The following is a 12852-nucleotide window of genomic DNA, read 5'->3' as shown; positions in this document are numbered from 1 at the left end:
ACAGAAAATCAAAGAAGGTAAAATGGATAATTTCGATTCCATAAAATTAAAAAGATGATGCACAAGAAATTTGATCCAGTGAAAATTAAAAGAGAAGCAGATAAAGGGGGAATAAATCTTGAATACATTTTTTGATGATGATCTAATTTTTTAGATATATATAGGGAACTGATTCAAATTTTTAAGAATAAGAATCATTCCCCAATTGATAAATAGTAATGGATATGAATAGGTAATTTTCAGAGGAAAAGATCAATGGTATAAGGAAGAGATTCAAGCGATAGTAATAGTTTGAGTCTTTTCCTCTGAAAATTGCCCATGAAAATGTAACAAAATGAATATGATAAAATGAATGTCATACAAAAAAAATCTATATAATTATGAAAATAGAAAAATACAAATTAGAACAAGTCTGAGGTTCCATCTTTATACTCTAGATTGTCAAAGTTTACAAAAAATGAAAAACGATTGATACACTATTGGTGGAACTATAAACTGGTCTGGAAAGCAATTTGAAACTCTGCTTCTCAAATTACTAAACTGTGCATACCCTTTGACTTAACAGTATTACTCTCGAAGATAACAAAGAAAGAAGAAAAGGGTCCATATGTACAAAATTAGACATCACAGCTCTTTCTGGTGACAACTAGAAACTAAAGGAGTATCCATAACCTGGAGAATGGCTGGAATGAGTTATGGTATATTATATGATTGCTCACTATTATGTTATAAGAAATAATGAAGGGGATGGCTTCAGAGAAACATGAGAAGATTTAAATGAACTTATGCAGTGTAAAATAAGTAGAACCAAGGGAATAGCTTATATAACAGTAATATTATAAAGATGTTCTCTTACCAATTGTAATTCTGGAGGACTTAAGATGAAACATGTACCAATCTCCAAAATGAGAGATGATGAAATGAGAGTATGTGCAAAATGGTCAAAGGATATGAACAGACAATTCTCAGATGAAGAAATTGAAACTATTTCTAGTCATATGAAAAGATGCTCCAAGTCATTATTAATCAGAGAAATGGAAATTAAGACAACTCTAAGATACCACTACACAGCTGTCAGATTGGCTAAGATGACAGGAAAAAATAATGATGATTGTTGGAGGGGATGCGGGAAAACTGAGACATTGATGCATTGTTGGTGGAGTTGTGAACGAATCCAACCATTCTGGAGAGTAGTTTGGAACTATGCTCAAAAAGTTATCAAACTGTGCATACCCTTTGATCCAGCAGCGTTACTACTGGGATTATATCCCAAAGAGATTATAAAGAAGGGAAAGGGACCTGTATGTGCACGAATGTTTGTGGCAGCCCTTTTTGTAGTGGCTAGAAACTGGAAATTGAATGGATGTCCATCAGTTGGAGAATGGCTGAATAAATTATGGTATATGAATATTATGGAATATTACTGTTCTGTAAGAAATGACCAACAGGATGATTTCAGAAAGGCCTGGAGAGACTTACACGAACTGATACTGAGTGAAATGAGCAGGACCAGGAGATCATTAAATACTTCAACAACAATACTATATGATGACCAGTTCTGATGGACCTGGCCATCCTCAGCAACGAGATCAACCAAATCATTTCCAATGGAGCAGTAATGAACTGAATCAGCTATGCCCAGAGAAAGAACTCTGGGAGATGACTAAAAACCATTACATTGAATTCCCAATCCCTATATTTATGCCCACATGCATTTTTGATTTCCTTCACAAGCTAATTGTACAATATACATCTACTGGTCATCCTGCCATCTGGGGGAGGGGATAGGGGGTAAGAGGTGAAAAATTGGAACAAGAGGTCTGGCAATTGTTAATGCTGTAAAGTTACCCATGCCTATATCCTGTAAATAAAAGGCTATTAAAAAAAAAAAAAGAGTATGTGCTGTGACTTTTTGTTGTTGTTGTTCATAGCTAATGTGGAAATTTGTTTTGACAATACATATTTGTAACGGGTTTTATTTTTCAACTGGGGTGGAAGGGAAGGGAGTAGAAAGGAGAGAATGTGAATCTGAACACTTAAAAAACTCTTTTTAAAAGAATGAACATTACTAATAAATTACAACCAAATTCAGCTATGATGTATCAAACCCTGACCATTAATAAAAACCATTTAAATGATCTATTTATAACATGATTCCCTTTGAACTAATTGCCTTCCTCCCTTTTCATAATATTTTCATGTGTAGATTTAATTAATGATATTAATTATTTCTTGGAATTTATATCTTCACAATAATACCTTCCTTGCCTCACTGTTGTGTGGAAGTAATCCTGAGATCGCTAGTGAGATGCCAGTGGTACACAAGCTTCAGTAGTTTCTATTATGCTGGCAAGACTTGAGTATAGTCCCAGCAACAAGATCTTAGCTGTCTGAGTCTGAGGACTTATCAAAGTCCAATATGCTGGACATTAAATAAATTCTTTAGCCATAGTAACCCTTAAAACAAGGAAAAAATACAAAATGGTCTTCAGTTCTATATGAACTGACTTTCATTTCTGCAATAACAGGAAAAAAAACTAGAAGGAAATGGAGAACTAAGAATCACAGTTTTCAAAGTCTATAAACATTACCTACTGGTCCTAAAAATATACATTTTTTTAAAACCAATTCTCAGACTTTCATTTCTTAGTCTTTCTCAAGGATGGTCACATCTTTAGCACCATCATCATCACACCAAATTATTCCACTTCCATAATTTTAAACTCCATTATTTTTCTTATAACTATATGTCAAGTGAAAGATATGTAAAAACCTTTAATACAATGCCTAGTATGTTGTAGGTACTATAGAAAAGTGTATTCCCTTCCCCGTCCCTATTAAAAAAAATCCTTTATTTGATCTACTAATCCTATATCACTCTTTACTTTATTCCAAACTCTGAGAAAGCTATTCTCAATCCTTCCTTTCTTGTAATCCTCCTTACTTATGACTATCATTCTATGAAATTGTTCTTTCAAAGGTTATCAATGATCTTCCAATTACTAAACATAGATTTTTTTCAATCTTCATACTCCTTCTCCCCCCTCTCTGGCATTTTGGTTTTCATGCTATCAACAAGTCCCTTTTCCTAAACATTCTCTTCTCCCTCTAGAATCTAAGATGCTGATCTATCTATCCTAGTTTTATTCTGACCTGTCTAACCAATCCTTGTATGGAAAACTCACTTTTGAGGTTTTCAACTCAATATAGTGATCTCAGCAGCTTCTGTTTTCAATTATTATCTCCTTGCAAAAGACTACTAGTTCAACATACTAATCCTAAACTCTGTATGAACTATAATTTACATAGATTGCTGGATATTTCTTTAGTAATGAACTATAAGCAACTCAAATTAAACAAATTCATAATGTTCCCCTTAAGCTCCACCCTCATTCAAATATCCTTAATTCTTTCATATATTATCAGTTCTACTTCTACAAAATCTTTTGAATCATTCCTATTCTCTTTAGCTATACAATCACTAACCTAGTTTAGGTCTTTACCATCTCACACCTTAACTTTTTTAATAGCCTCATAATTGGTTTCCCTGACTCTAGTTTTTCCTATTCTAATACATTGTCCACAGTTGCCAAAATAATATCTCCCAAAGCTGTTTTCTTTGGCATACTGGTAAAGCCTATTAACTGGCTTTTTTTTTTTTTCAAAATTATGTTTTTAAATGAAACAAAATATGGGATTGAAAGTACTAAAATACCAGTTATCAAAATATTTTTATAACCCAAGTTTACAGACTACAGATTAAGAAATTCAATTCTAAAAAAGGTCTATCTAATAATGTCACTTCTTTGCTCAAAAATCTTGTGACTTACCAATTCTCTCTTTAAAAAAATATAAACAACTAACCTGAGTATTCAAAAATATGAAACAATGTGGATGTGATCTATACTCCTTTATATATTTTATTAATACAATTTTAATACAAGAGACACTTTCCCACAAAAACCCAAACAAACCTCCGATTAAGTATATTCCCTCAACACAGTTAAGAAAAGCAAACTAACATAGTCATTGGCTTTGCCCAGAGTAGAGTGTCCTCTACACTTTTGTAGTTTACTGATGAACAGTAAAAGATGTGTGCTTTATCTTTTGCTGCCTTTTATGTTATCTTTACTTAAAATATTTAAATCTACTTTTTCATAATTATTTTACATATTACTACCCTTCAAAGACACTATATTTCTAGATGAATTGGTCTACTAACATTCCAAAATTGACATTTCATTTTCAGGCTCTGAAATGGCTGTTCAGTAAATCAACAAGCATTTACTAAGTATCTACTATGTATTGGTATTCTGCTGAGTGCTGGGGATATTAAGAAAGGCAAAAAACAGTCTCTCCTTTCAAGGAACTGCCAGTCTAATGGGGAGACTATATATATATATATATATATATATATATATATATACACACACACACTATGTACAAAATTTATCTCTTGGATAAATTGAAAAAAAAAAAACCCAACAACAAAACAAACTTGACGTGATTCTCCATCTCCTGACTGTGCATTTTCACTAGCTGTCTCTCAGGCCTGGAACTTCCTGGCTTCTTACCTCTATCTCCTAGCAATTTTTAAGTCCTAGCCAAAGTCTACCTTCTTTTTCCTATTCTCCTTTATACTAGAGCCTCCCTTTCTCAGCCAAACTTCTTGAAAAAGTTGTCTATACTTGCCCCTTGTGCTTCAGTTCCATATCACAAAATAACTATTAAGTATTTCAAAATGAATGTCTTAAACTCAACCTATCCAAAACAGAATTATTTTCCCCCTAACTATTCTCTCTCTTTTCTACTTCTGTTGAAGGTGTCACTGTCCTTCTAATTTCCCAGGTTCCCAGCCCTATCTTTGACTCCTCATTCTCTCTCACCCCACACCTGCAGTCAAACTGCCAAATCTTGGGGCTTCTGCTTTCACAACAATTATATCTCACTCTTTCTCTCCATTCCCATAGCTACCATTTTAATTTAAGTCTTCATCATCTCTTGACTAAATTATTATTGCAATAATCTCCCAATTCATTTCCCTGACTTAGCCTGTATGCAATCCAATCCTTCCTACACCCTGCTGTTAAAGTAATTTTCCTTAAGTGCAGATCTGACCGTGTGATTACCCTATTTAACTAACTTCAGTAATTTTTTATTGCCTCTAGGAAAAAATATAAATACTTATCTTTTAGAGCTCCATATAACTTGCTGTGACTGAAAATGTAGATCCCAGTATTGATCACCATGAAAACTTTAACCTGCTCCATCTTGCTGATCTGCATCAATTTGCCCCTCCTTAGGCCAGATGGTCTCTACTCTTAAGTGGCTCCCCATATAGGTGATGGACTTAGTATAGACATTCAATTGACAAATTTAGCCTTATTGAAGCTTAGAATTCCCAAACGTAAGAGATCTATATTGCCACCCCAGCAACAGAGACTGTTGGTGCATTCCCCTACAACAGGCCCAAATTTTATTCTTTTTCCCATGAAGCATGTAACAATGTTAATTCTAGTTTCAAACCTTTTATATTAAGAAAGCCTCCAGGTCTACCTTTAAAAAAACAGATATAATCAAGACATGAAATAGGTAAGAAAGTATGGATGCATTAATAATCTGTACCTAATGAAGTACATTCTTATTGATGACTATTTCACTGCATACATAGTCTCAGGCAGAGATGAATTTTTCTGACAGTCCTTTTGATGTCTGGAGCTATAATTATATAATTTTAATTTTCCATACACACATGTTTAAGATTAGGTTATTATTTTTTCTAATATGTTATATGAGTCTAAAATTCCTCTCAAACAGTATTTACTGAAAAGTTACTATGCAGAAGGCACTGTGCTAGGTTCAATGGGAAAATATAGAGAAAAATAAAACAAGAATCTTGTTTTTATGGAATTTCAATCTAGAAGGGCAGATAAAATGTGCACATCTATAATACAAAATATTCAATTCAACAAACACTAAGTACTGACTAAATATAAAGCCCCTGTGCTAGGTGTAGGAATACAAAAAGAATTACAACTAGCATAAAAGAACCCGGATTCTATTGTGGGGAGACAACATACATATATCTATATATATTTATGTGTGTGTATATATACAGACATCTACATATGTTTTTGTACATACACATACATATATAATAGACATGTACAAAAATATATAAAATATAACAAACAGAAAAAGACAGACCTGACCCATAAGAAATTTACAACACTATGGGGGAGGAACATGTATGCCAAGTGTAACTTGATACAAGGGAAACAGAGAAATTGGAAAGAGAAATCTACTGAAGGAAGGACAAGGAGATGCAAAGGAAAAATGGTCATGAAAAGCTTCAGGAGGAAAGTAGCACCACAGTGACCATGAATGGAAGCAGAACATAAGTGTTATGTGAGGATGTCCTAGTGTTCTAAAAGTTATTACCAGGAAAGAATAAACTTTGGTAGGTCCTATAAATCTGGAAAAACTTTGAATATAGACTTGACAAAAGAATGCATGTCTTAAGAATAAGACCAACTAAGTTTGGAAAGGTTCATCAAAAGTTTGGGGAAAAGGATAAAGAATAATTCAACCATAACAACTCAGAATACCGTTCAATAAGATAAAGAATGGTTGTGATCCATGGAGAGACTCAAACTAATCGAATCACATATTTAATTCTAGTTGCTATTGTCTTTAAGTAAAGAAAATATTCCTAAGTAAAATTCATCATGAAGATAGAATAATACAGTAGAAAGAATACTGTTCTTAAGAGATAGAAGACTGCATGAAATTCAAACCGCATTTAGCTGACAAAACACTTAAATTTTCAGATTTGAATATATTCATCTATAAAATGGGCAATAAATTAGTGTGATATAAAAGAGAGAAACAGAATCAGGATGACTTGGATTAAAGTGTTGTTTTCTTGATACCTAATGAATAGGGTGACCTTAAGCAAGTCACAATCTCTGATACTCAGGTAATTCTATGTAACTCTCCAAGGCTACAAGTTGCAGAATAGCTGCCAATCTGCACTGGTGAGGAGGAAATTTTCTTACCAGAAATTTCTTGTACTGATGAAATCACAAATTCAAACCAAAAAGCAAATAAAAAAATGGGAATTTTTTTTCCATTATCTACTTTGCATAGCTGTTATGAAGTACACTGAAGATCTTAAAATTCTTTATAGACTTTAGCAAAATGGTTGTTTTAGTTATTATTTTTATTAGAATGGCTATTTTTTTATTTGTCCAATTTGGGTATCAGAGTCATATTCTATCACTGGGAACAATTTATATAGCTGTTTGGAATGATTTCTGCTTTAAAAGTCTGAAAAAGTTTCTAGTGATTCAGGATAAATTTTATTTTCGGGGGAAGAGGAACAGGAATTTAGGAAGAAGATAGATATAATTCTTTCATAACTCTTAATGGCCTATTCACAGTTTTCTATTTCGTATTTTATTAGTCTTAATATTTCTTGGACATTATCTTTCACTTTAACAGTAAGACAAATTACATCTAGTGGTTCATTATTTTTATTGTGGGCATCATAATAAATATTTCATGATTATATCAACTGAAAATAAGCTACAATAATGAATCAAGTATGGAAGACTAATATACCATAACACACATAGTATTTTGTACTTTTCCCCAAAGTGCTTTGATCAACATCTTATTTAAACCTCATGATAATATATTAGGCACTGAGGGAAGATACTATTATTACTATTTTAAATAGGTTAAAAACTGAGGCCCAAGAAAGTGAAATGATTAGCCCAAAATTACAGTAAGTCATGTACAATCATAATAAACGCAGTCTCCTGACTCCACTACATCATATTGTTTCCCATTTGTGAGATTTCTATATAATTTACCACCAAAGGGGAGAAGGGAGAATATACTTAAAATTCTGAGTAAAACAAATTGAACATGGCAAGTATTGGGATCACTATATATCTTGTAAAAACACATTGTATCCTCTCAAAAATCAGATTCCTTACTTGGAGCAGGTAGTCCTCCATTAGATCGTTTATACTTGCTCTCCTTTAAAATGGATGTAATTTTATACAGATGTCGGAAACCTGTTTTGCATTCTGAGGCAAAAATAAACTCTATTTCATCTTCATGACTTTGGGGAAAAACATAAAAGATATCATGGATCTGTGAAATAAAAAGTTGAATTTACTACATAAAACACTTAAAATGTCTTTCTATATACAAAATAATTCAAAATACTAAATAAAACAAAATAATTATTAATATACCTCCAATTATAAAAAAATTACTAGCCCTAAAATATATATACATATATATATTCTAATTACAACTATGGCCTTTGACTATGACTTTTAAATTTCATCTTAATTTGACATATTTCTTACTTACTTTGAGATCAATTTATATTTCTAGATGGGGGAAAAACATAAATTTCATTTGGTTCTACCACCCCTATACTACTCTAATACATTAACAGAGGTAATTTATAATTTTATGCACATTTATTTGAGAAATAGTGAGAAAATACTTTAATTTTCTTTAAAAGGTATTTGCTGAGGACAGAAGGAATTTTCATCTCAGATGAAACAAAATACATGAATATGATAAAAGTTCATGATATTACTATAATTATTTGGATCATAGAGAATCATAGCAACACAGATACAAAGTTAAAAAGGATCTTGGGGTCATCTAGTTCAACATCCACATTTTACAGATAAAGAAATTGAGACACTAAGAGACTGAGAGAAACTACAGCAAATACAGAATCTACATAATTTCATTTTAAAATTCCCTTTTAAAATTTTTCTTTAAAGACTCATGATGGAAAATGCTATCTATATTTAAAGAAAGAATGCTGATCTAAATGCAAATTGAAGCATATTATTTTCATAATCTTTGATTTGTGATTTTTCTCTTTTGCTCTGATTTTTCTTTCACAATATAACTAAGGTGGAAATGTTTAATATGATTGTGTATATATATATATATATATATATATATATATGCATATGTACATATAGATATGCATATATATATATATATATATATATACAAAGCTTTTATCAGATTGATTGCTTTCTTGGGGAGAGATTAGAGAATAAAAGGAGAAAAAATGAAAATCAAAAAATGATAATTCATAAAAGTAAATGTTAAAAATTAATAAATTCAGAAGACAATCTACAATTGCTTTAAAATTCCCCTTTAAATTTATTTTAAAAACACATATGTATATAAAGTGGATAAATCTTTTGTTTAAACTATTTCTGGGATAATTTAAAAATTAAAAAAAAAAAAGCTTCCTAAAATTTATGCAGCTACTGTGTTTACTATAGTACTTTCATCTTGAAAAACACAAGTACAGAGCTTTAGAGAATATTCTCTTAAGGTCATTTTAGCATAGTTGACTCTGCTGGAGAACCTGTAATTGTATACCAATACCTGATGTTTCCAGGAACAATCAACCAAGGAAATGCTATTTCAATGGCATCAACTTTCTATCTACAAAACTGTTTAATTCTAGAATTCTGCTCTTAATATTCTTATTATACCAAAGAATAATACAGTATGATTTAAGTGTTTTAAGCTACAGCTACTAAAAGTGAAAGTTTATTTTAAATAAGAAACTCTTACTTTCTAAAAAGGGAAGAAATTTCTTAAATTAAAGAAAACTGAAAGTTTTTACTTGTGGTGACTCATGACAAACTTTCCTTGAGGCAATCAAGTAAGAGAAAACTAAAGAGCTTTTGAAATGCTGAAAATCAAGGAAATAATTCATTTTCATTTTTTCCCTTCAAATCCACTATGATAGTTCACTATATGAAAATCATGTTCATTGCCATATAACAGAAACATTTAACCAAATACTCTAGAAATAAATCTTACATTTATCCAGATGTCTGTTGTTTCTTCATAAATAATGAGTGGTGTCACATAATCAGGCACTGAATCTATTAGTTTCTGTCGTTCCATTGCATCATCTTCTACTGGGATAAATAATGCAGGGGATATTAATACTATCTGTAGTCGGGTCTGGGAACGATCTAGTAGGATGGACCAAGCACTATTTATGTAAAAAAAGAAAAACTGATTAGAAAATAATTTCATAGTTTTAAGAATATAATATTAATTCACAAACCAGTTGCCAGAAATTGAGAAAATGTTTTTCAGTGGCAAAGTGAAAAGAAAATTATAGAACTAGTTGATTTAATATGTTTATCAAAAATAAAGATGTATCTTTTTTAAAATTAAGAACATTAATAATATTCTAAAAGTGTTTTCCCTAAATTCCCCAAATCACAAGTAACCTTGCAAATTATTTTTCACTCTTCAGTCTGCATGTAGTGCCTATTTATCATAATTTAGATATAAAGTTTGCTTTTATATTAATTTTAAAATATGTATATATACATATATATATATACCTATAAATAATTTATTAAAAGTGAATGCCTAAAAATAATCTTGAGAAAAAGAATAGCTTCAAATTCACATTTAGTAAATTTAATCCAAGTAAACAGTCTTTAAGGTTGGAATAGAATTAAAATGTAGTATATTTCTATTCTGTTTCCTGATCAATAAGTCAACTCAAGTTTTTGTATTATAACATTAATATTTCATAAATATTTGTATCTTTCCAAATACAAAAGCATATTCACAGCGAACAACAAATCTACAACTATAGATTTTTTAAAGTTATTGATCCTAAACCTGATGTAAAGATTAGATAATTTAACATACGCACTATTTTCCCTCTGGAGTCCATCCAGCTCGGGCAATATACTCAACTCCTTCAAACAGAACTTCAAAGGGCTGGACTAGTTCCTTATCCACCACATCTGCAATCTGTTAAAATCAATAGCAATTAAGTTACAGAGGACTGAATCGTCAACTAAAGAAACATCAACTATTTAGCAGTGTTATAGAAAGAGCACTGGATTCAGTCAGTAGTCCTGGATTGAGTCCAGTTTCCAACACTTATTTTGTTGAATGACTAGCAAGTCACCTGATCTCTCTGTACCTCAGTTTCCTCATCTGTAAAATGAGGATAATAGTATTTATACTATTTACCTCATTAGGTTATTATGAAGACAGTATTTTATAAACATGAAGAATTATTTTGATCATCTCTTATGATATATTTCATTCTTAAGTAACTAAGGAGGAAAGGAAAGTAGTAATGCACAGGTACCAGCAAAGAGACCTAGTACTAATCTGTTAGTAACTCACAAAAATGCCTTTTATACCTACCAAAAGATCAAGCCAGAGGAAAAAACCTAAACTAAAACAAAAGTTCTTAATCTTTTTTTTTTTTTTGGATGTTGTGGATCTTTTTGGCATTCTGGTATAGCTTGTGGACCCCTTGTTAAAATAATGTTTTTAAATGCATAAAATACATGTAATTACAAAAGAAATCAATTATTTTGATATATTATGGTTGATAGTTAATAACTAGAAAACAACATGCTATATTTTAAAAATACAACAACTAAGATTGAGGGATAATGGTAAAAGATACATACACACTGTTTAAAAAGTTCGTGGATTCCAGGTTACCAAGCACTGGTCTAAAATGTCTTTTCCATGTCTATACCAAACATCTGCATATGTGAATTATTTTTTCATTAAATTGTACTGATGTATTTTACACTAAAATATAACTTTCAAACACATACATCTCACCCAAAGGTCATGAAAAATACAAGGGGAATTTGTGATTATATTCAAATGACTTGTGATCTTATGAATTTGAATTTTCCTTCCAAGTATGCAGATTACATCCCTTAAGTGACTTCTTGTCTATATCCTGTCCATATTGCAAGTTCAACAAAGACATCTTTTTTTTTTATTATTATAGTTTTTTATTTACAAGTTATATGCATGGGTAATTTTATAGCATTGACAATTGCAAACCTTTTCAACAAAGACATTTTAAAAGTGACTTTTGGATTTGCTGTGCTTTTTCAAAAAGACATTAATAATGAATTGAATCCAAGCCAACTCAATGAAAGGTCTTATTCATTTTTTCCTGATATCACAAGAATACCAATAAAGTATGTGGACTCTTTACTATTTGCTGTGTTAAATCATCTTCTATTAAAGTTTTCTTTCAATTCCTCTTCGTATAGTGAAAGTAACATGTTGTGGGTTCTCAAAGCCTATATTAGTACAGCACAAGTCTGATAAATCCTGCTGAATTGGAAAGGTTTCAAATTCTGGCCAAGTAGCACCCTACATATCTACTGTCAAAGGACCAGCTCATTTTAGAGTGGATCATCACCATCTTAGTAGGTGAAGAAATTTTCAGCCCTAGAAATTCTATTTACTAAGTTATGGAGGGGTTGCAATCTGTATTGGTCAACATATCAGTGAAATTACAGATCCTTAAGATATTAAAATATAGCTTTGCCAATTACAGAGGGACAATCTCCAGCTAATATCCAGAAAATAATGTGCTATATTTTATACTAATCTATGGGGAAAACAAAACTAAGATAGAGCAGTAATGGCAGGTGATGATGATTTCTCTCTATACATCTCTACATTGTTAAGATGAAAACTGCCTATAGTTTGAAAAGTAGAAAATTAAATCAGTTTGAAGCAATGACCTGTTCTTCAAAAAGTCCACAGATTTGTTTATTAGGTTTAGTACATTAATATAATACATTAATTTAGTACATTACATAGTCTGAAGGTTCTAAGGGATCACAAGAATTATACCTAAAAGATTATATTTTTAGAAACTATTCAAGAAAAACTGCTTAGTTTTGACAAAGATATATATACAGATATACATCTATATGTATCTTTGTCAAATGTCAAACTGCTGAGAAAGCATTAACATCAATAGTC

General features: G+C 31.1%; 1 protein-coding gene across 5 annotated transcripts in view; it reads right to left on the bottom strand.

Moving 5' to 3' along the window:
* DPP8 (dipeptidyl peptidase 8) overlaps positions 1-12852 on the bottom strand; it is a 64584-nt gene that overhangs the window by 26521 nt on the left and 25211 nt on the right. For all 5 annotated transcript variants that reach the window (XR_004232394.1, XM_031955361.1, XM_031955360.1 and 2 more), the window contains exons 9-11: positions 10745-10845; positions 9886-10063; positions 8004-8163 (exon numbers count right to left, since the gene is read on the bottom strand). Coding sequence is in view for 4 of the 5 variants with exons in the window: in XM_031955361.1 (XP_031811221.1) it covers positions 8004-8163; positions 9886-10063; positions 10745-10845 (439 nt within the window). In the remaining variant the exon portion in view is untranslated. The remainder of the gene's footprint in view (positions 1-8003; positions 8164-9885; positions 10064-10744; positions 10846-12852) is intronic.

The sequence above is a fragment of the Sarcophilus harrisii genome, chromosome 2, assembly GCF_902635505.1.
Source record: "Sarcophilus harrisii chromosome 2, mSarHar1.11, whole genome shotgun sequence".
NCBI lineage: Eukaryota > Metazoa > Chordata > Mammalia > Dasyuromorphia > Dasyuridae > Sarcophilus > Sarcophilus harrisii.
The sequence above is the reverse complement of the archived record's forward strand: the minus strand, read 5'-3'. Positions and strand labels throughout refer to the sequence as shown.